Source organism: Patiria miniata, unplaced genomic scaffold (genome assembly GCF_015706575.1).
Source record: "Patiria miniata isolate m_02_andy unplaced genomic scaffold, ASM1570657v1 HiC_scaffold_4, whole genome shotgun sequence".
NCBI classification, from domain to species: Eukaryota; Metazoa; Echinodermata; class Asteroidea; order Valvatida; family Asterinidae; genus Patiria; species Patiria miniata.
The window spans coordinates 5,959,746-5,984,877 of record NW_024037071.1 but is presented as its reverse complement, the minus strand read 5'-3'; the positions used below and the strand labels follow the sequence as shown (position 1 = coordinate 5,984,877).

The 25,132-nt window shown below is 39.1% G+C and overlaps 1 protein-coding gene across 2 annotated transcripts in view; it reads left to right on the top strand.

The window, feature by feature from the left end:
* The window catches only part of LOC119739839 (neuronal acetylcholine receptor subunit alpha-10-like), a 53,127-nt gene that overhangs the window by 21,034 nt on the left and 6,961 nt on the right, over positions 1-25,132 (top strand). The window contains exons 3-7 of one of the 2 annotated variants that reach the window (XM_038214932.1): positions 6,200-6,244; positions 10,319-10,428; positions 17,013-17,212; positions 18,600-18,632; positions 24,559-24,680. In XM_038214932.1, coding sequence (XP_038070860.1) covers positions 6,200-6,244; positions 10,319-10,428; positions 17,013-17,212; positions 18,600-18,632; positions 24,559-24,680 — 510 coding nt within the window. The remainder of the gene's footprint in view (positions 1-6,199; positions 6,245-10,318; positions 10,429-17,012; positions 17,213-18,599; positions 18,633-24,558; positions 24,681-25,132) is intronic. The other variant, XM_038214933.1, reaches the window with a different exon arrangement.

The window sequence follows — 25,132 nt, the reverse complement described above, 5'->3', positions numbered from 1 at the left end:
GGGTGTGAAAAGTTACCAGTCTGTTTTAATGTGATGATGGCGGGAAGATTACACGATACCCCGGAATACAGAACGCGCATAGGTTGGCCACCTGTTTTCACGCACTAACGGGATGAGTTTCTTCCTGGGGTCAGTGTCATGTACCAATTTATTTATGGACATTATATCAAGTGACTGAGGACATAGCAGTGTTGCTTATAGTACACACTTCAGGTGATGTGTCAGCCCAACACGTAACTCTGTATAGATCGATTCTTTTTGTTAACACAAATATTAATCAATTTAAATTTGGCACAATGGGTAATTCAACAACAAGGAAGTACTCTTGTTGTATATCTCACCATTTAACGAATTTGAGAAATGGTACCTGCTGCTAAATGCTCACTGAATGAATTGACCTGAAATATACAAATCAAATAAATGAGTCGAATAAAAAATAATTTTGGACAATTATTGACCAAACCTGTTAAACGTTTTGCTTAGCAAAATTATATGCTAAGTGGAGTACCAGTCAACGGCCAGATGCATTACATTGCATTTTAGCTGGTTATATGGGTAAGCAAGTCTCTTCTGTTGTTAATAGCTCAGTTCTGTGCTGAGCAACGGCACGATAAAGGTCCCTTGACACCATGTTATCGAAGTGTATAGCGCGTACAATAAGGGTGGATGCACTCTAAAAGGTCTTGGGTCAGATTCGACCCGGAATTCGGGTCATATTTGATCTAACACTAGTGTCATAATGACACTTGTCCGGGTCAAAATGACACCTCTGTGGGTCATTTTCCGGGTCATTGTGACCCGAAAAATATGACCCAGATTCCAGGTCAAATTTGACCCGGGTTTTTTTTAGAGTGTGGTAAAATGAGCAGTTCATCGACACACATATCCGAACCCTGGGTCTATGAAACCTGCCCTTTTAAGGCCCAGCAAAAACGAGCACCTGCTTGGGACATTAACAACGTATTGCGCTCTGTAGGATAAATACCCTGAATTTGACTGACATTTGAAGACGACAAATAAGATAAATTTGACCTGTCCCAGAACTACAGAGTTATTGTTGTTAAGTCTTGAAAAAAAATCCTTTCCAAGCATTCATACTGTCATTCGCCCCGTTTCCTCGTTGGGGAGGTGAATTGATGTCCCATGATTCTAGGCCAAGGGGATTTATGTGAGGATTATCACCTTAATCCGGACTTCACCCGGCCGCGTTGAAGTGATTGAGTTCGGGGTGGGAGGTTGAGAGTTCTAGTCGCATGGGTAAAGAGGACTTGGTGTTTATTAATAACTGCTCCGTCTGGATGCTGAGCAGGTGCAAACATGGCGGTCTGCTGAAGGAAACGCATGCGCCGTCTGTTTGAAGCGGCAAACCTCTTAATTCAGTTACCGATTGGTGGTTAACCGATGAATTTTGCGTATTTTTACCCCTCAAACGTGGACCACCCCTAAAAGTCATGAAAAAACATTCCTTCCACTAAATTGCAAATTAGAGCGAATTTATCTCGGATCAAGACAAAAAAAAAATCAGTCTTACTCTATTTTTTGCGTTCTTTGCAGCCACCATCTTGAGTGGCCTCTGGCCGATCGTGGTAGGTAAATTTCGTCAAAAATATCCTTTGACTATTTTTGTTTTTGCTTTTTAATGGTGCACTGTCGGTTATCTTAACCATTCTTATTTAAACGAGTTTTAAACTTTTATGTTACATTGGAAGAAAAATAGCCATTTAAAATCAAAATCTATAATGAATAAGGGCAGTTATTTTATTGTAATTTTTAATATTGATTCCTCTCGTTGCCTGTTGATTAGATAAAAAATATCTTTCATATTCGCTGGTTTCAGTCACCATTGCTTCTATGGTCTCTTTGGGACCAAAAAACCAACAATTCGTCAGCTTGAACCTCATTATTAATTAACCAGGTCTTTACTATCGTCAAGTTGTGCAGGTGCAATCCGCATTTCTGGAAACTGTCGTAGATATCTTTTTTACAAAGTCCTTTCATTTTCGCTATTATCATCGACATCAAAACCCAGGTTTGCTGACGGTTAATAATTTCCACACATTCAGTTTTTGTGTTTGTTTTATTGTTTTACGCTAGTTTTTTTTGTGAGCTAAACATGCTTACCAAACGGGATATATTGATCACAATAACTACATGAAAAAAATACAAATTGAATCTGATAAATTAACCTTTAAACGTACTCATTATGGAAATACCATGGCTCCACAAGTCGAGAAGCGACAGCGCAAAAAAATCGACGAAAGAAATCCGACTACCGTCCAGTTTAGTCAACACCGTAACACGACCCTCCACGTTTTACGGCAATTTCCCCAGAATAGCTTTTTAAATGCCATAATGTAACCCATATTTAATTGCCGTTGACATTTCCATCGCGTCGTCTTTCTTGGATGGTCTCTGTTCCCCCCACTCCGTGGAGTAGGGACGTTTTTTGACGGACATTCACGAGGGCCCCGGGGCTACCGCACATGTCTGCCGTCTTTCTCTTCCTAAGCACGGCCCGCTCCTCCGTCCTGTACCCGCTAAGACCGATTTTTAAACACGTACCAACGATATCAGTTTACAACTTTTGGTTGTCGACGACCCATTAAAAGCAATCTAGGAATATATTTATGCCTCGAGCCGGTTTATCTACCAAATTGCTGTGTGATCATTCTGACATTGCTTGCGATTGTTTGAACTGGAATGTTATGGTTGAGCTCAATCGTATTGGTGTAACTTTCTTTAGGTCTCTGAATTTCAAACATTGAATAAAATTTACGAAATTGAAACAAGTTACCCTTCATAAATAATGGCCGAGTAAAACCACATCACAACACCAACCAAACAAAATCAGAAAAGACTGATATGACATGAAACTTTTGATAAAAAACCATTACAGATAATCATTAAGATAAAGACTTACTGTAGCCCCCATGTGACAAATCTCTTTATGAGTTCGTGGGGTTCTGAAAAGAACCGGGGGCCGGGGGAACTCAACGTTTCGGGCAGTATGCTCTGCCCGTCATCAGGAAAGTCATCAGGAGAAATTCAGTATTTTAAAATACATACCAACGCAAATATTAAGATTTAAAACGCAAAATCAGCATAGTACAGAAAAAAGGAATCAATAAAAAAAACCCTGAAATTTAAAAATAAAAAAATCGAGAGAGCGAGAGACAAGAAACGCCACTGGAACAAAAGTCAGGCTTTTAGTAGATACTTCCTTATCTACAGACCTCCCCCAAGATGATGTCGCTGATATCAACTACTAAACTTAAAAGAATGATGGATTTCATCCTCCAAGCTAAATCTCGAAATGATTTGGAAGATATGAAAAATTGACTCCATCCAGACCCATTAATATCAATTTTGACCTTTATAAAAGCCACCGGCTTCATTCAAGGATAACAGAAATTCGTTATGCAAATAAATATTTTTTTTTTTTTATCTATCTTCTCATCTCTAAACCGAGGTGTTTTTTTGGGTAACTCCGTACGTACCACTCTTTACTTTCAAGGCATAAATAGGCTCATTTGCTGTTCATGCACGTCCCGCACAACGGGGCTCTTGAAAACAAAATGTCAAAATTGAACAAAGAAATTCACAATGAAACATTTCCCCTGAAATTAGAACTCCACAATCAATACATTTAAAAAAATTGACTTGAATTTTGATGATTTTCTAGAAAAAATAATTAAGCAGAGGTTGGTGTTTGTGTGCGAAAAAACAGGTGATTTGCGTTGGTCTAGATCAATCAGGTCCGTGTCATCAGCGAGTGTCCCTCGCACATCAGGCGCTAAACACGCTAGATAGAATCCCCCTAGGGAGGGGACGTTAGTCCCCAAAGCCGGAGATTAAATTTTCCGCGCTTCTAAACATCTGCTGATCAGCCGTAGGCGAAAGAACATGGCTTGCATTATCCTCTGAGAGACAATCATCCTTCATCTTTGTACAAATATAAATATTCCTCGTTTTTATTGCAGCTGAGCCGAGAAATCTGTTGATGGGCCGTTTTTCTTCTCTGATTCTCGTTCCGCACGCTAGATTAGTTTTCTTTCTCCTGACGACAAATTTATCGAATTGAAGTGTGGAACGGACTGCCTGCTTTGGTTTAATGCTCATCGCGTGGTTCTCCTGCCTATCTAGTCATGAATATGTCGGAGGACTCAAAGAGTTTTTTCTATTAATTTTGTATGCAGGGTCTAGTCCCTGAGAAACAATATAGGTATAACAAACGATTCGGAACAGTGACAAGACTAAAAAGAGATAACAAATATACACACAAAAATCAACATATCATTTTATTTGCTTTTTTATCATGCTTTACAACAGCATTTATGTTCATTCTACATTACTGATGCTTCATCCCTCATCGGGAAAAAAATGGTAAAGCCGTTATTTCCAAGATTTGCCACATAAAGGAGAGAAAATCAAAATACATTTAAGAAGTGCATCCTTTGGATGTGTAAAACGCTGCAAAAAAAAATTATCCGTTTTACGTGGATAATTAAAAGGTTATTGCTTCTTGAATTCAGAGCGACTAATACGCGGCTTGGGTGAATTCTATTTTACATTATCGATTTCGGGAAATGCTCCAGACGCTATTCGATAGCAACCCGCAGGCAAAGAAGAGAAAGAAAATACCCCACAGCAAGGCACAAAGTCAGTTATCCGAGTGCAGGGCATCGACCATAGGTTTGTTGATTGAAGATGACACTTTGACTGACACTTCAAGATGACCACTACTGGAGACCCTTGTAGGTAAACACAACACCTCCGTTGCTAAGGCCAAACATCTTAAATCGCAAGAGTCTATTTAGTCGATCGTTTTATATTATGTTTGTGTTTTTGATAAAAAATATTTTGAAAACATCCTGAAAGGCCAGGTGAATATTGATTAGAACTTTCCTCAATAGCGAATTAATGGATATCATAGCTTAAATGTGCTTACCCGAGCCATCAGATTGTGCGTATAAATTGAGTTCATGTACATGTAGTATGCGCAGCCGGCATTTATTGTTTCTTCCTATAGAAAACAATTAATATTCGCGATGACTTCGAGATTGTTCTTGAAGTTTAATGGAATGTTTCCTAAGCATTTAATTTTTTTGAATGGAATACATTTAATGCTGCCATATAAGGATGATACATAATGTTACAAAATCAAATGGACATTACATGTACATATAAGTATATTAATATTTGATATAATAGTGAACATTAACTATACAAATGGCAATAACTAGTTCCGGGGTGAAACATTAGCTTTTATTCCTCAGCCTATGGACAGACAAGTGACAGACAAACAAGAAACGACAGAGCACAGACCCAGGTGTAAGACAATAATCAAGGTCGCTTGTATCCCTATTACATTGCTTTAGTATGGAATTGAAAATGAGTTTTTAGTTTTCTAGAAAAAAAATAGAGAGAGTTGGTGAAGATTTAACAATATGACACCTGCCTTTTCAATACCTCTTTACATTTTCACCAATTGATTGTTATACCTTCCTTAATAAGACGACCATTTGCCATAGTGTACTCCAAATGAATTGGATGTCAAACATGTCGGTTATTATTGATGATTTCTCTTAATACTTCCTCCGCCTCAAAGATTATAGTTGAAGTCTAACAGTAAAACAGCATGCAACATTCAAATCATTAGACCCCGTGTCAGCATGTCACTCTCTGTTTAAAAACAACTCACTGATTTGAGGACCAGATATTGCCAATGTTCATTTATCTCAGGAATATAAATAAATGTCAGACAAGGAAGATGAACCACACTTGCATCGTCGATTTGTCCAAAAATAAACAATCAATCCTGACAAGCGAATAATTAGGGGGTTAGTGGCACGGCGGGAGCACGTCCGATCTATCAATAACGTAATGACCCTGATTCACTTATTAACCTTGGCATATCAATGGTGAGTCGAGCAGTTTCAGCCAGCCTAACCTGAATTTGGAATTTGAGTCAAACTGTCTGTGTTTAAATCCCTACGATGAATTTGTGATTGGCCTTAATCAGTTCAGATGGATACAGAATACGCTGGTCCCAACGGGCGTCGTCTTTGGACGAGACCCTTGGATGAAGGAGACACCAAGGGACGTGGTTCAATACGCCACGTCGGCCCTTATTCACCAACACAGCAATATGTTTGCTGTAAACCTAAATACTTGTTTCGTTGTCTTTTTTTGGTTCCAGGATGAGAGAAAACAGACACTCAAGATAAATGCCTGGGTTACATTGGTAAGTATTAATTTGTGACGTCACATCCTCAAGAAAAAAAAACCGGCTTGTAATTTATAAGGGATTGAATCTTAAAGGTAATAAACAGCATTTTCAAACATCAAAGAACAAAACTACCAAATCAGCATGAAAAACCTTACTTGACTGTAAATAAATAGTGAGTGAGACAGTCATGCCTCGACCTGAAGCTCATTTAATGACCACTTTGTAACAAGTCTCATTGAATAATTGATTTTCAAACTATAGGAAAGGGAGACACCAGCAAAAAAAAATCCATTAGAAATCAATGTCGCTTGTTGCAGAGTCTGAATATACATGTATTTTCCGATGGCTCTGTCTCATCATGTGTGTCGTCGTAATCATCTTATGTGTCGTCGTAATCATCAAGCTCGGGATCTGAAGTGGATGTTTCTGATGAGCTGTTATGTTTGTTTAATCAATGAAACCTTGTTGCACCTCACTCGCTCTTTGCACTTTTTTTGCCCTTAAACTGAGTAAAAAATTGTAAATAAAAATCTGTCCCTAGCTCTAACTAAAACTGTAAAATCATGGCACCTGGTGTGCTGTCATTTAAAAAAAAAAGGTTGATTTTTTCCCATCTATTGTCGGCCGACAATCGTTTGAAAGAAACATTTTTTTTTCAAATACTGCCCCCAATTTACCAAATTAAGTTATTCCACATTTTGTTTTCAATCGGTTACACATACGTGAACGGGTGCAAGCCGGCTAGTCTGGTTCCCTGACCTGACAATTCCCCGACGTCTATAAGTTGCGAAGTTTCGTCAAAGTGGGGTCAGGGAACCAGACTACAAGGACGGCAGTTTTTTCTTTGTTTGCCCAGCATCTGTGAACACAAAACTTTAAACATCTCAGTTGTAACATTAGGCCTATTTGCTATGCAATACTTACCCCCAATTCAATCCATTTCTGAAAATCACAGCAAAAGCAAATTTGTTGCAATGTCGCGAGGAAATATAACACGAAGTGAAAAGTGCATTTATACCAATATCACTCGACCGTAAAAACTGGATTATACGAAAGATCCAATACTCAAATACGAACATTCCGCGAGTGATCTGGTTTTACAGGTCATGTATTTCCCCCTAAATATCAACGTAGAAATGTCTGACAACTCGGTGTTGCAAACCTGAGAACCAATCATGTCATTTACTAAGCGGAGCGAAGCAACCATATTGCCCAAGGACATTACGAGAAACCATTACGAAAAACCAACCAAAAAAATAAATATATATATCTTGGTATTTTCGATAAAACGTAACTCGAATTTGCTAGGATGACGTGGATGAAACGGTACAGGGAGGGCAATGACTCGAAGTTTTCAAATCCGACGACAAGTCCCATAACTTTGCTCCAAATTCACTGAATTCTGCAGGGAAATCAGCCGGGACTGTTTGAACAACTCAGCTGCATGTGTTAGGAGGAGAAGTACTCATTGCAAATAAAAAAGAAGCCAAATGCGCCGTTGTGTATTAATTAATAAGCCGTCTGTATGAGACTGGATAGGTCATTATATTGTACGGTTTGTAAGGTTCATCTCTAAGATACATCAAGAGATTATGAATTCCAGAATCAACCTGAATCTTCACGACGCGCTAATAATTTGGCCTGGAGGCCGGCGATGCAACACGCCGTTTTCACTTTTGTTTGGATACAATGTAAATAAATTGATTTCGACATATGGATCATACTTGTCCCGCAATCGATGGCTCAGTAAACAGCCGTTGGATGATCCCGGTCGCTTGCGTGTCACCAATAATCGGCAGCTGTTTCAACAGTGTCTGTCGGGCGCTATGAGTACCTGTGGCGGTTTCTATTCGTCGAATGCAAAGAAGGTACAGCACCGCTGGAAAAAAAAAATTGGCATTTTTTTTTTCAAAAGCCAAATTGAACTCACTCTCAAGGCATCGTTTAAGTACCGCAGGCGGAATCGCTGCATAATACTTCGGGCTTTAACCCTCAAATAACCTACCTGGCTACTCTAGGCAAGCACGGTAACGAATGGCGTAATTGGTTCTAAAAATAATATAGGTCAATGACTGGCTGCTTGTAGCGCATGCGCACACGTCAAGTTTTTTCATGTTTGTTTTTCCACTGAACACACGAAACTAGGTCATGAAAAATATTTCGTTCAGACATCATTAACGATCAACATATGGTATGTCAAACGTCGTTAACATTCTGATCTCTGCTAAGCTTGTCTAAATCATCAGTAATACATAATTAAACACTGAAATTACATGCAGAGAAATGATGTCCACATTTGGTATAACAGTTATCCAATGATCCCATGTCAATGCTATACCTCTTCTCTTGCTTTAAAGGCCAAAAAATAAAGTCTCCGGTTTCTGGTATGGAGCTTGCCCAAAAAGTGGTGCGGCGACGCGGCTTTTTTTTTTTACCTGATTTTTTTTGCTTCAAATGTCGGCTGATGACTGCAAATGGTGCCCGACTAAACTTAGTGCAAATATATGGGAGTCCAGAGAGGCAACATAAAGCTTATTCTCGACCATAACCCAATCTAAAAACACGTTAAAATTGTGCAGCAGTAGGATTCCAGTCAAACCAGTGAGTTTGGCGGTTTTGAGACATCATCTTTCATTGAAAAAAAAAAACTTTTTCATTTTGCCGACGCGCATGGCTACGGCGACGCGCGCGCATACCAGAAACCGGAAACCTTTTTTTTTTTGGCCTTAGTAACTTTGTGCACAAAGCAAAGGATCACATGCTCGTCCTTTCATATTCTCCTCTATAAGCAGGCTAGGGGTTTGGAAAATCAGAAACCATCGACCAGAAACCATTGCAGAATTTTTTTGCAAATACTGGCCTTTTTGGTCTGTAGAGATCTGTACCATAAAACAATTTCAACACGAGATGAATTGTGTTGATGCATGGCAAATGATCCACTTAAAAGTAATTGATCGCAGGCACTACTCCTCCTCAAACATCCGAAGCCTCAAACACATTAGCAAAACCATTTATCACATCTGACTTTCACTCATTTATCATTGGTGTTTCTGCCGTTTTCAACACATCCATTACCTCAAAAGCCAGACAAACAACTTTCTTGATTTTCCAATGTAGGCCTATTTGATGGATTTGCATCTCAAAACCGAATCAAGCAACGGTTAGCTTAAAAAGAGAAAATTTAAAAACAATCTTGTAAATTTCACTAATGAAGTAAACACAATTAACTATTTTGAAACTTTGCAAATGTTCAACATTGTCCATGGTAATGCTCCATCTTATCTAAAGGACATGTTCACACCGGTTAATTCAGTTCACTCTCATAATACAAGAAGCAATCAACCCAACACCTTTTATACACCTAGATATGTGTCAACTACTGGTCAGAGATCATTCAGGTACAGGGGTGGTACCATTTGGAACAAGCTGAGTGGGGAACTAAAGACTGTTACGAATGTCGAAACATTTAAGCAGAGGCTACTTCACTGTTTAAAACAAAATCTGTATAAGTGTGATTCTTTCCCCATTGACTGTAATTATTAGATGGACACACCGCTATATTAATGTACATGTATGTCTATTTTCATGTATGTATGTCTATTGACAGAAGGGTGGATGTGGGGGGGGGGGGGGGTAGTGTCGCATTCTCATGGTTCTCCTCTACCACATGTTTTTAAATATCTCTATTTTACCTATTGTATTGGATGTGAACTTTTAATGTATTTTTACAGTTTTGATTTTTCTAGTGGCACTATCATTGTGAATTGATCTGTGTTTTGTATGTATGTATGTATAGTCTTAATTAAGTCATGTAATTTTAATTACGTTTTAATTGATAGATGGCCCATTGAAAATCATCTGTCAGGTGACATGGCTACCATCTGTAAATAAAGCTATTATTATTATTATTATTATAATTAAACAAATGAAAATAGCGTCCATACCATGGCTCCATGCTATGGTATATGCCGGGAAAACATGAACACATCAACAGCATCCATAACTTTTCTATTTAATTTTCAGCGAAAATGAAAAAGAATGTTTATAATTATTTACAATCCATGCGTTTGTCTTTTTGCATCTCCACAGTTGTGGGAAGACGAATACCTACGGTGGGACCCAGAGGATTACAATCATGTCAAGAACATCAAAGTCCCGTCTGAAAATATCTGGATGCCCGACGTCACGCTATACAACAAGTAATCACTTCTTTAGTAGTTGTTTATTATTAGCGATGAAGCGGTTACAGTTGTGACGACAACATCGGTGGCAAGCGTGATGAGAGATAATGACGAGTACGGGGAGACAATGATCACAAAAATAATGGTGATGACAGTGAAAACTATGATGAAATCATGACAATATAGATGACGACATTGACGATTATGGATTACAATGACAAACGTGATGAAGCAATTAAATGATGACGTGACACGGATGACAATGATGACACCAGAATGACGACGATGATGACCGTGATGACACATGTGACATTGATGTCATTTGAAATAGCAATGCACTTCAATGTTGGTGCGCTGTTTTAAAAGGAATTACAAGAAAGACACACACGAATGAAATTAGGATTGCAATCATGAGGAAAATTACCTTTTAAAAAGAATGCGGTTGTAGATGGGTTTCATGAGCCGTACAATGAATGTGCGTTCCTTTGGATAGTATCCCCCCCGTGAAATTGCAAAAGGGTTGAACCTGGGCTGTGACTACCCCCAGTATCAAGCCCTGTCCGTCAAATGGAATCTCAAGTGTCTTCTCCAAGGAAGTTCTCTTTGCTGTCGACTCGATCGGAGAATGTGTACAGCACTCAAGCTGCATCTTGCAAACCGTATGTTGTTTGCCCAAGATCATATGTCGGGTCCGTTGCCAAACATGCCATACGCTATGTCAACACAAGACGGGGTGATGTTATTTTGTAATTACATCGGACGGGTGTTTCTGACTGTTTCCGGCGGTATCTGATAAAAATTGAGAAAGCTGGCGGTGAGGGGGTGAAACCATTGACAAAATAACTTGTCCAACTTGAGTTAAGAAGCGGATATAAGCTTTCAGCGATGGGGGCATGGATGAAGCCAATCGAAGCAATTTTATGGACTATAATTCTTCTCAGATTATGTTTCTGTCAGTGACAGATGATTGAAAGAAAACAAGGAACTGCGCACAGATTAAATATCTTGTTTGTCTCATCTCAGCTGAGTGTTTATGTTCGCTGGTACCACCAACGTCGATATCATGTACAGGACATCTAAGAACATCGATATCCTACTCTTAAAGCTATAGTCCATCATTTGCAGCCATCCGAAAAAGTAACTGGCGTATTATTGTTGAAAAACATACTTGGTTGAAAGATAGTAAGTGGACTAAACTCCCTGTGAAATTAATCTTTCTGGCAAGCTATCATGTTGAAGTAATCAACGAAAGAAGGCCTTTCCAACGGTGCGTCTAGGAAAATTTAAATTAGTAGTTCGTTTTGTTATTCAGCGCAGCGCACGCAAACATTGGCACGACGCACAGGCGCGCGCGGTTGCTATAATTCGTCGGATCAGTGCGCGACATCGCGTATAGCTGCAATTCAAAACAATTCAAAACATGATTCAGCAACTTTTGATTTGAAATTGAGATCCTAGAATGCTGTTTTTCTCGGAATATACAGCTGAAGCTGAGCTGAAACTTCATCAGGTTAGTTGTTCAGCATCTTTCATTAGATTTTGAACACTTTTGTTGCTTCAAACGAAAAAAATGCACAAATTACAAATGATGGACTATATCTTTAAGGTCTAGATAACGATGTATGTATAGCAATAAACATTCATGTTTGTCATTTATATGCGTGTTCGTCTGCCAATACGCGCGCGTATAACGCATACACTTACCAGTGAAGAAAGAGCATTGAGTTCGCGACCGTGCTGCCACCTTAAAAATGGTGACTGATTGTGGTCTCCAGATCAGTAAACCAATTTATTATGTTATGTTGTGTGTTTAAATTTGATTAATCTAACTGTTTGATAGCTTCATCACATGATGCAGTACACTTCGGGAATTATTTCTTTTATTTTCTGGCAATGAAGGTCAACCATAGTTTGCTAGGCATGACAGTATAGACCATGTAACGTGACGTCATGCCGAGCATTTTAAGCATCTTTTGCATCAATAGATGGAGTACCTCCTTTTTCAAACTCTTTCAATCTGATATAGACTTTTTCTCCACGTGCATCGTCTGTCGTCAGTGTATGATAGGCTAGGGTGAAATTTCAGTTTAGATTTTTGATCTACTTTTAATTGTGGGGTAGAGATGTTCAAATCGTTACAGAATATCACAGTATACTGAGCCATATCTTTACGATTAATTTAGGAAGGACTGTGTCTCATCATCTTATTATTTATTGCGTGGATTTAATAGATTAATTAAAATAGATTGGGACCCACCAGTAGACGATGAAATTAGAATGCGTTAATGATGCCAAATTCACTATTGACTGCCAGTAATTAGAACACTTTATATGCAGATTGATTAAAATAAATCAAAGCGACATGGTATTTTACACACGTTGGTTCGAATGTAAAAACAACAACAGCGAATAGGAATTGAATTTCCAATCAACGAGACCTTTTGGAATTCTTCAGGGAGTCTCAGATTAATGAAGCGTACAGAACTCAAATCCCCCTTCATTTTTGTCCATCATATACTATTGCGTGACTGCCAATCGTCTGCGCATTGACATGCCACATGTAATTATGCTACCGTAACCCAGATTGTATATGGAAAGACAGAGCAAGAGCCCAAGATGTTTCGCGACTGTTGATGTTGTTTCATGTTGATCTTGGAATTTCGGATGCCTCATCGCCTTAATTAGGTCCCTGGTCTCAAGGTTGTGCTCCTTGGAATCTTCCGGAGATGACGATGGAGTCCCCGAGGGGTTACTTGCAAATACCTTGAAAATCTACCCTCCACATGGCGACACTTATAATAATACTTGTGGCCAATTAAGAACGGGCCGCACTGGTAAATCATACAGTGAAATTATCCTAACTGGCATCCTGGTATTTCGAAAAAAAATTCTGGGAAACAGATGTGTCAAATGATAGATAATTCCAATTAACGGTCATTCAAAGTCAGTCCAGATCCAAATTACTTTCTAAATTGTTTTCAGTGATGTTGTATAATGAGATTAGCATGCGCGAAATGTGCAATTAAATTGGACCCGGCTTTGACAAAACGTTATTAATCGGACAAGCCGATTTCGGACTAAATTCAGCTTGAAATTCAATTGGATTAAGAGTTAAAACTTAAACAAGGTTGTTTTGCGATTGGTTTTAAACTTATGTGGGCGTTGGCTGCAGATTACGCCAATTTGAGATTTTAGCATTCAATTGCAATAAAACAATTCAGTGTTGGCTTTATTTATTTTAGGGTTGACGTCCTTACCTTTTATCAATCCTTGCTAAATACTATTTCTTTTCAAGAACGTACTTTCATTATGAATATTGAAGCAGATCGAGTCTTGAATTTAACATTATTAAATTGCATAGTATGGTTCACCAATCCGCCTCACAATTAGACTAAAAACCTCTGGATACAAATGTTCACAAATCCCATCCAAAGCTAAAATTGGCTTTCCCTTCATTATTTTATGTTTGTTCTTTTTGAAAAATAAAATTAAAACTGCTGAATCTGTAAATGTTGTTCACTGATGTTCAAGTTATGTTTAGATCATCACCACACTAGCTGACTATTCTTAGAGTTAGTCCTGAGAGTTATCAAGTAGAGTTATTAATTAGTGTCAGCGCACTGTGCCAGCATCGAAGCACACTCTCCCTAGGGAACGCAGTGCACTTGTGATTCATATATCAATGTAGCAGTTGGGTTTTTGTTTTAACAATAGCTTCCACAACGAAGTGGTTATATTTACGGTGTCCTGTAACATACATCACGGTATATCAATGCCAAAGGTGTGCTTCCCCATGGGAGATAAACAAAATGGCTGTTATCACACATGGATGTACCTTGGGTGTGAGAACGAGGCAGGCTCATAAAGCTGGTCACGGAGTGACCCAAAATTCGTTTCAATTGATTCATAATGGCTATTCAAGGGAAGTCTGTTCTTAGGAAGTCTTTTAGCATGGAAGCTAATCTCACCTAGCACTGGGCACCCTGGTTCGAATCCTGACGGATATGCATTTCGTGCTTTCCATTAAAGGGAATATACATCATTTGCTTTTGCTGTAATTTTCAGAAATGGATGGAATTGGGGGTTTGGAAATATAAAGCAAATATAGCTACACTGAATTTTTGGAGGTTTTGGGTTCGAAAATGCTATAAAAACCAAGAAAAACGATCATTTTCCTGTAGTCTGGTTCCCTGACTCCATATAAGAAGAAACAGAGCAGTTTACATACATTGGGGAATTGTAAGGTCAGGGAACCAGTCTAGCTGGCTCGTACCCGTTCATCGGTTTGTAATCGATTGCAAACAAGTGCAATGGTAAATTGGGGCCAGTATTTGAAAAAAAAGCCAGTTGTTTCCAACGCTGATCGGCCGATCAGCGTTGGAAATTGATACAAAAATAACACTTTTCTTGAAAATGACAGTATACCAGGTGCCATAATTTTACAGGATGCTTTAGACTGTCATTTACCAACATCCTATTAAGGTATTTCGCAAAAACTTGGTAGCTTTATTTTTCGATGTTTGCAAATGTTGTATATTCCCTTTAACAAGCAGAAATGAAGAGAAAGAAATGATAATCACTGGTCTGGCATTCTAAATTTTACCCTGGAAAATGACCGTATACTGAAATGTATATTTTGGTTAGACTATAAGATAGTTATCACGATTGCATTTGCATATGGTACCGGAGATGAGCAGTTATTTCACAAGTTGGGCTAATGATTGGAAAATATACTTAATTTAAGTGACACTATACGTGACAAAACTACGGAACCGAATTCAGGATCTTGGCCAAAATTACCTTAGGCTGGTAGATCTGACGTCCGTTCATCTCCCTGCAGTGATATTCATGAAGCCGTCAGGGAACATGACCAGTGATTGACTACGTCTTCGGCTTGTCTGACTAATTCTTGTCAACCAGTTTAGCTAAATTTCCTGTGCCACATCCCGTAGAGTTGATGAACATTCCCTAAACCCCATTTATTCTTCGTGACTGCGGTGTCTCAAAGCGTACTGGATCATAGGGGATTTTTCTTTCTTTCAGTAGCCTCGCTCACGCCCTTTCGTATTTGTCAAGGGAAGACTGCAGGCGTGTTATTGAAAGGATATAGTTGTCCAACTTGCACCTGGGGTAGGTGGTTTCATTCCGGGCCCGCAGGTGAAATCCTAGGCCTAAATTGCCACTCGTGGTTATGATAATTGGCGCGCGAACCTGGCCAAGTGGCAGCGGGATTGGCGGGCGAGATCTTCAAGTTATTGAAACCGATACGCCGAAAAGAGAGGTCGCCGACGAGAAATCGTTCAAAGAACCGAGTAAAAAGTCTTGCAAAAACAGCTGTAAATCGACAGAAGGCTGGCCCAGAATCGACGGCGCGTTATTAAGACACCTTTTCAAATTGGTTAGCTGACCGCGTTTTACAACGACGCATACTTATTTCTCGTCAAGCAACTCACCTTTGGAAAATGATAATGAGATTTGAAGGTTTGCATGGGTGGAAAGATACTTAGACATCAAATGATAATGGGTGATATCCTAGTTTTAAATTCAATTTTAAGTGTCCACATTTAATTGATGAGTAATTTGGCATGATTCAATATTGATTCCATTAGGAATTGAAGGCCCTAAACAATAAAAAAAAAAAGAGACAAACTGTAACAAAGCTGATAGGGTAATATTTTGAAACCCTTGATTTTTTTATAAACCTATATTATTTTCAAGTGCAAATGGACAGTGCCATGACCATTTTAAATTTAATATGCAGTTTCCACATTAAACTTTAAAAAGAAATTAGACAAGATTTAAACAATAAATAGGAAGAAAAGATTGTCGAAATCGCTACTTGACCTAATTATTTGTAAAGTACTTAAACTGAATTTCTTAAACTGAAAAGAGAAAGTAAAAATGACAATTTCATTAAAACTTGAGGTGCACTGCATTTTTAACACTAAAACCCGATTCAATCTTCTTTCACTCGGCTATTATTTTGAACTATGCGCGGGGCCAAAAGATGGCGCTCTCCAAGGAGAGGGTTTTTCTCGTCCGTGTACGCATGACCCTGTCGCCCTACCCACGGGCGCTCGTCGGGCAAATCGATTTGAGCTGTCATTGGACGATCATTTTTTGACCTAAAGACCAGGGGTCAACGCGTTCTCAGCTCTCATTGGACAAACTGTTTACCGGCTGACGCGGGTCAGCTCTTCCTTGTGTTCATGATGACCCTGTCGCACAAGATGACTACATGTAATAGCAAGTGACGTATCGTGACCTTCACAAGATTTTATGAAACGACCAACCCCCACCAGCTCCTTGGATTAAAGGGACGAGTGAAGGGGAGGTATGAAGCTTACTTTGTATGTCCAAGTATATCGTTTATAACTCCACGTATAAAGCGTATGTTAGGCAAATGGCGGCAGAGGTCCTTCGAAACCTTTGCTCAGATTCATTTTCATCGTTGAGGGGGTAGTTTGCAAAGATTTTATTGCAAAACTGGCTTTGGAAGAATAATAATATAGAAACTTGTGTCTTAAGACCCCCTTTCGGTTTGCTTACCCAGACCACGCCCAAGTACTTTTAACCCTTTGCTTCTATTTTTATGTCGACAGTGCCGACAAGTACACCAACTTCTTAAAGGGTCAGATTGCAGTGATCGACAACAATGGTTCCATCATGTGGGGATGCCCACAGATCTTCACCACTTACTGCAAGATCGACATCACCACATTCCCCTTCGACGAACAAATCTGCAAACTCAAGTTTGGTCTCTGGCAACACGACGCCACGGAAGTCAAGGTGGTCGGGGCGGGTGAGTAGATTTCTGCAAACCAAACTTGACTGTCTCTTTTTGTTCTCTTTCCATTTTGGGGATGAGTTCTTTAATTGACTGTCATCTCATCGCATGAGAAACCAACTTGTAGTCATGACTGAATGTATATAAGTTTCCAAATAGACCTCATGCATTGCAGGTGTCTCAGAGGCTGTTCTTTGTTATTGTAATCCAGTAACAGAGAATGCGTGAGAGGTTACTCATGCCTATCCACACAATGCAAACCCACTGCCCTCTGACCCCGCCTCATCGCATAAGGTCTATATGGCGTGCATGGTGGTAAAAGTAGTCTCATTTTGCCCTATAATTTTGAACCTCTTAGAGTAAGCAACTGAATTATTCAACGCGAAGTTGTTACATTCTTCAAAAAGGGCTGTTCTTCCCCCGTAACTTTACAGTTTCTTTTTTAGATGTGGATAATTGATTTCAACATCCATTTTATGTTATTTGGTGAGGGAAGTTTAATTGTCACTAACACAATATGATGTCCAATGGAAAGGCGATTGAAACAATCGGCCCATCCTATCATTTCCTTTGAAAGCATCACGTGACAATATCAAGGTCCAATCTTACTTTTGTGGATCCCATGCAGCTAAATCATGAAAGATATTAATTCATTTCGGTGTCAAGTGGTTAAGTGTACTTGAAATAACCTTCTCTGTGGACCTTCACTTTGAAGTCGCAGGATTCTTTGAATCGACATAGTCGGAACGAAATCGAAAATTGGTTCATCGCAGGCATTTTAGTTACAAAGACACTATAGTCGGTTCTCTGAAAATTTGTCGTGTGAAAATGAAGCAATTATTACTATTGTTTTAATTATCACACTATTTCGTTGCGTAATGAACTCAAGTCCTTGTCTGCACGCTGCACATTGGTGCTTGAAGGCTGCACACGAAAACGTGTTATTTTTTAATTTATTTTTTAGAGAAAGATGGGCAGGCTGCTATTCCATTCCGTAGTTGTTTGTGGAATTTTTATTTATTTTTGTGCACGTGTTCACAATAACATCGTCACCGACATTTGTTTGTTGCTTGCGAGAGCCTTTGTTCGATGTCGTTCTCAGATCCTCTATATTGAGAGAAGTCGTTTAGTCTAATTTTTTGTTAACCCTGTTCCCAATGTCACATTGTCCCTCAAGGATTTGTCATTTTCCCCCATAAAATAGATCAAACAATTTTTACTGTTCGTTGAAGGAAATCAAACACTTAGAAACAATATTGTGAAACTATGATGTCATTAAAAGATCGACATGACTATAAAAGCATTGTCGTATTCACCATGAAATTAACAATTTACGGGACTATTTTTCTCCATGACGTATTAAAACAGTGATATGTATTATTATATCGGTTCGCTCATTCAGATACAGAAGTCAACACGTCTGCTTCTGATGGCGGTAAGATGCCCCCTAACCTGGTAGCAATTTAACCATGCCAATTCAATTGGTTCCAACCCGCCTTTTTTTCTCCTCCCGTTTCCAAAATATTCATCCGCATTCACCCATCTGCTTTACATCACCATTCCGCATCTTTTGTACTGACTGCTTTTTTTTTTTTTATTGTCCTGCCATATTTGTACCTGCAAAAAATCATTGTATTGGGGTTTTCCCTATTGTTCTCTCTAACCTTTTGCTCAGCCTTGCCAAGATGTACAGTTATTGTTTTGTGGATTTGCTTTAAATGATGCATAGGTGCGCTATTTTCTGTTGCTCTATCCAAAACGCAATGGTGGTTTAAATTGGCACACTGAGCTTGTGTTTGTTCCCCCAAAAAGCATCCATGTACAACTGGGTTCTAATTCTCAACGCCTAAAAATAGGTATAAAATGCCCTCTGTTGAATAAAGAAACAAAGAGAAAGTGTCCTGCTGCATTGATCAGAATTACATTTTTCTCCTCGTATCATTAAATAAATATCAAGCTTCTGGCCGATAAAGATAAGAGCTAGATTAGTTACTATTTGAAAACACTCCCTCTCCGATTCCGAAATGCTTCTCTGTTTAGATTCTCACACAAAAAAACCCTGCTCGTCGTGTGGTGCAAGACGCAATTATTAAGATAATCCCAGTTCTACCTTTCTCAAATTCGCCTTAGACAATTGCCTTAGACAAGAAACAGTAATCGCGAAATATCTCGCAAGAAGTTGCTTTTCGGTGGAGGTGATTTCCCCCCTGCAACTAAAAGTACAGTTCTGACCATAATACGCATGCGTCCGTTGTCAATGGAATGTTTCTCAAGCCGTTCACGCCCTCACACAAGACTATCAATGATTCAGAAAGAACCATGAAAAACATTTATTTCACTGAAAAGAAGAACTAATATTAAACCCACCGAGTGATAGTGTTACCTTTGTCACGTGATATGTCTTGCGCATGCGTGTTTTGGTATGTGAATAACTTGGTTTCAGAAAAAAAATGTTTAGGAGCTATCGTCGAGGGCTCTGGTGATGCCGTGAGCTGCGGCCAATGCCCGATGATGAACGTGTCTTGATTAACATCTTATCTTCGGATCTCGTACATCAAATGCTTTCGTCTTAAACATTCCCCAAGGACCTATCAGTTCCTTAAGTTCATGCAGGGAGAGCTGTCGTCATACGTTATCGGAATATATCATCAGGGGCTTGGGTGAACGGGGTAAACAAAATTGATGATGCGGCAAAACGTACAGGAACCGTTACTCAGACAGGATATTTCCGGCCCACGAGTGATTGAAATTCCCACTCAATATAATTATAGATAATACAGGTGCAAAGCATCATGCAAAGTAATTCTGGCTGGTATGGAGATCATTTTAAAGAAATATCAAATTGATTTGGTTTGAACATCCAAAAATTAGCCGAAAATCATTACACTTTTGTCGAATTATGACGAGTTGCAGTTGTTCACTGACCCAACTACGAACATGCGAAATTGTAAATTCACCGAATCGGTAACGTAAGAAATGGGCGCTTTTATGGGATTAAAATGTACCAGAATTTTTTAAAGAAGTGATTTACTATTTATGCCTATTTTCAATGCCTACCCAAGCTTGAACTGTTGACTTTACTCCAAACACATTGTAATGCTATTCAAGACGAACAAGATGTGCTCTGCAAATCGGTGATGACGTGAGGGATTTCCATCTTTTTCTTGTTCTTCTTCTTTTTAGAAAAAAAACCCCACAGTATTAGATAATTGTTCATACTTTTTCATGCGCACCACTATTGCCAACACACTCGTAAATCTGAAAATGACAGCAGCAGTTTCCATGTATTAAATGAAACGGTCTAGTGGTAAATACAGGTATCATCTAGTCAAAATGATTTGACCGAAGTATTTGACTTCTTTTTATTTACAAGTCACAAATGCAATTCCGATCACTCTCAATAACGTTGTCTACCTTCACACGAAGTGACAATGGAAACCACAATTGTTGGTTTCACAGCCTTGAATCTTTAAATGCCCTCGGGCCCACGTTTCGCAACTTTATTTAAGGAAACGTAAAATTACAAAGATTTAAAGGGCTTTGCCATACAAATTCAATATACGATATTGCACTTGTGAAATATCAATGAAACCATTAAATGGTAATACTCTTTGGTAACAGGAGTAATACAAACCAAAAATACAAATATTATTGTAGAAAAGGCAGATTTAAAATCAAAAAGTACCTGGGTAGCAATATGAAAATGTAATGTCAAAACGTCTGAACTCTACGATAATTTTCAATATAATTTGGTCGATTATTTTTTTTTGGGGGGGGGGGGGAATGAATTGTGCGAAAGGTAGTTATTTAGGGCCCGGCCATATATTCAGTTTTCGACCATCAAATCCTGGGATTTTTTGTTGCATGGAATTGAATAAATTTAGAATAAAAAGTAAATAAATTTACAACAATGTTAAAAACCGTCACTTTCAAAACTCATAAAAAAAATGCTCAAAACTCTTCACTTTTTTTTCGAGACCATTACATGTACTTTGCAAATTAGATCGAAATTTGGTCCATTTTTGTCATAAATACAAGCTAATAATCTTAGAGGGACTTAAACACTTCATTTCCCACAAGAACTAAGAATCGACAGCTGTGCTGTCATGATTTGGTCGGCGTAGGTAATCTTGGTCTGTTAACTTGCCTGCGATTTAAAGACGACGGGCAACGAAACTCACAAACAAGACCTCGAAAACAGAGAATACCGAATTTGACAGTCTCTGCCTTAGGTTTGGTCCCACCTCGTTCCCATGATGAATGCACCCAGCGGCAACGTTCTGACAACTGCCATCATTAATTCACGTACACACTCGTCAGAGGAATATCAAATTTGCCCAAGCATGGTACTCTGTTGTAGTACTGCACCTTCTTTCCTTGTAGACGTCTAGGAGGTACAACTGTAGTTCATAATTAGATAAGTGTTCTTTTTATCATCGTGGCTCTGTATATAAGGGGTTGGAAGAGGTGTACTTTTGTGGGACACTGTCACTTTAACGAAATTTTGATCCAAATGTGAAAATATCAGGAGATAGTTTAATGTTCCTCTGGCAACATTGATCAAACTGAAGACTTGGCCTGTATAAGGGCTAAGAATTGTTAAGTACGCGGACGGTGTTTTTTGGACAGTTTATTTCATGAAATTGCAGGGGAATGATCTGCTGAGCTGCTGGACTGTGGGACGGATCTTAATTGAAAAACAGCGTAAACCCTGTGGATCTATCAAGAATGAACACGTCAAGGGGCTAGACTCAAAAGTACTAAGGAGAGGAGAAGTCCGAATAATTAACACATTTCTTCAATTTATTCTCTGCATAAATCTTTCGCCTTCTTTCTCTTAATTAAAATGATAATGATACTGCTACGACACGGGTATAACTGCTTAGTGAGGACTCCTCCTTGCACGCAATGCATGCCAAATCCGCACCATCTGCACCCGGAAGCTAGTTTGTTAATATTCCAAGCACTGAAAACAATTTCATCTTGCCTTGGCCGCATTTAGGCCTTATTTGCACGTTGGCATTTTCCCTCATGTGGCTTGCATACTAACACACACACTCGTAGGGCTGAAAGAGAGGCAGCATTTTGCAAGCGTCGGAACATGCCACTTACAGCTTGCATCATACAAAAACATGAAGGCTACTCTTTGCAATTACATGTAGTAGCAATGTGTGGCAGACCCAAAGCGGTGCTGCATGCGTGATGTATCGGTAAAACGGGTTGCTTATTTTGCTGACCAACCCACTCAAGAACAGAACTGTGGCAAAAGATAAATTGATTGATGGCTCGGTGGTAGAAAGATTAATATTTACCGTGTGCCTTCTCCATGCATGGATATCAAACTAGAGACTTGTAAGCAGTATTGCAACAACATCTCTTCGCGTGGAGAATGTCCACGGTTTATTCACCTGTTTCTCAAACTCACGCAACAATTATTTGTTCGTTTGTCGAGTAGTTTGCTGTGCAAGGTGGGTGGTTTATCGTTTCTATTGGTGTTCAACTTGAGGGGAAGAAGTGTGTAAACATCAACAAATTGATTTTCATATCACTTACGGTTTCATTCTTCACACTGTCAATATAACCTGTGAACAATAATTCGAAAGAAATGGAACATTTCCGGACGCTGAAAGAAGAAGCGAATAGGCCTACACTCCAAGGAAAAGTTCGTTGGGTCAATGGAAATCGGCTTCCCAGCGAGGCTGCTCAGGAAAGATCAAATATCCGGGAGAACCTTTTAATTAAATTGATCTCGTGATCGATGGAGTTTGAATTCAATGAAAGTGTAAGCTGTCACTCTGACTTGGATTTTTCAGAGCTGTGCAAAAAAAAAAGATGATGAATAATAGAATTTTAATTATGATTAGGAGTAGCTGAACAAATCCGCCGCTATTAATTAATTCAATTTTTAAATTAAAGCTGTGTTAAGGAAAGAGTAGGACTTTGTGTAATTGTCATTTCATCCTGGTTCAGTGGCTAGTCTCAGGTTGTAATGCCAGAATTACATTAGTTCTTTTTTTTAGCCGGGTTCTTATTATAATCATTTTCATTCTCAGTCATATTTTCATTTCGCACGATCAACATTGACAAAATTAACCCGATTGCATGTAATGTTGACAATTCAAAATGTTATATAAAGAGTGTTAAGATTCCACTTCACGAAAATGACCCTTCCTTCCTTGTGACCCCTTAACTAACGGAAAGTCACCAAAGGTGTAACCATGGCAAGTTCGAGCGAGAACGTTTGTTAACCATAGTTCGACTTACTTCACTCGAACGATGAATGGTTGGACTATACTTGTCTAGTCGACTTTATGGAACCGGACCATGCGGGGTACAGTTGCATCGCTGGTAACCAATAGTCATGCGCTTCATACAACAGGGCGCCAGGACTGTGGTGACGTTTTGACCATCGTTGACAAGGTTGCGGGCCAGTAAATCGATCCAAAATTGCCTACGCCGGCCGGCCAAATCACGATTTGCATGCCCTCAAATTCTTCGGTATTTGAGCTTACTGTGGGCCATGAACTTGAGGGTTTGTAAACAATATGGGTGGAAGCCGTCGGATGGAAATTTTTCCTATAAGTCATCAGTTAACCCCCAAAAATCGAAAAGAAACTGAAAGATGATGAAATAATCTTTAATTTGATGTGTGTCTCGAACACCTTGGAGGGTTGTGAGTATTTTTCCTGGATTTCTGAAGTGGGAGCATTTATCATTTGGGTCTATGGCAGTTTATTTACTGGTCTGCAACCACAAGAGCCATTCGCGAGTTGCTATTAGTGCGCAGGCGTAAGTTACTTCACAAGTCAACCACTAGTCGACTAATGGTACTCGCCCGAACTTGCTTCATTTCTCCCTGGCATGCAGGCCTCCGCACCCTGTAAAAACATGCATTTTTGCCCAATGTTATGCTTTTTAATCGTTACTTAATTCACAAAATAGTTAGTATCTTGGTGCTTTGCTGTGTTGGACTTTGAAAAAGAAATGCTGTCAGTGACTTTGCCAATAGAGGGAGTAAAGCAAAAGTGTGAAAGCCGTAATGCGCATGACAGGCAAAGCTAACTGCCTAGTGTATTGTGGGAAGCGTTTGAGTCCTTTTTGGCGTCAGAAAAAAAATGGTGCCGTTTAAATGAGTGCTTTTCGAGCTTAAAATACAAAAATAATTGCTACTGCTGAAACTATTTAGCAAAGCAAGTGGTCTTTTTTATTCTTTGTCATGTTTCCCATCATGCACTGCGTAGTCTGTGGTTTGGCTGGCCAAGCTTTGCATGCGACCAACTCAGTCAACAACTGGCCTCGAATCTATGGAAATTTAATTTTCCTTTCCTCCGTTTTTTTGTGTGGTAATTTTTGTTCCACAGGGGGTGACGAGACCATTTTCAACAGCGACGGGCAGTGGGACATGATCAGCATGGAAGTGCACAGTCATTCGGTCGAGTACCCCGACGACCCCGGTAAAATATACACAGATGTAGAATACGAGGTGAGTACCAGTCTACAAAGTAAAAAAATAAAGATTTTATCACTAAACAATGAGGTACCATTATCTTGCGCTATTTTAAGTCATATTTGCAAGTTCGCTTTGCTTATGGAACAGGCCTGAGTCATCTGCATTTTTAAAAGGAAATATTGTGGTTCCGTCTTTGTCTAGATTTAATTGTATCGTTCAAAATATATCAATTTCAAGTTTAAAAATTATCTTCTTCCTTTTTTTTTTTTACCAAAAAGGGGCCATTTCGGACGACTTTCAAGTCCACGATTTAAAACAATACAAACCGAGATTCTTCAATATTTCCGTTGATAGTTAATAATTAAGCATTCGTGTGGTCCATCTCTTGGGCTTGGAATGAAAAGCTACCGTCGGTGTTTTATTCAGCAAGTCTTAATTAAGTCCGGGTACAATTTACTACAAAAAGGAGAGAAAAGGTCCTTCCG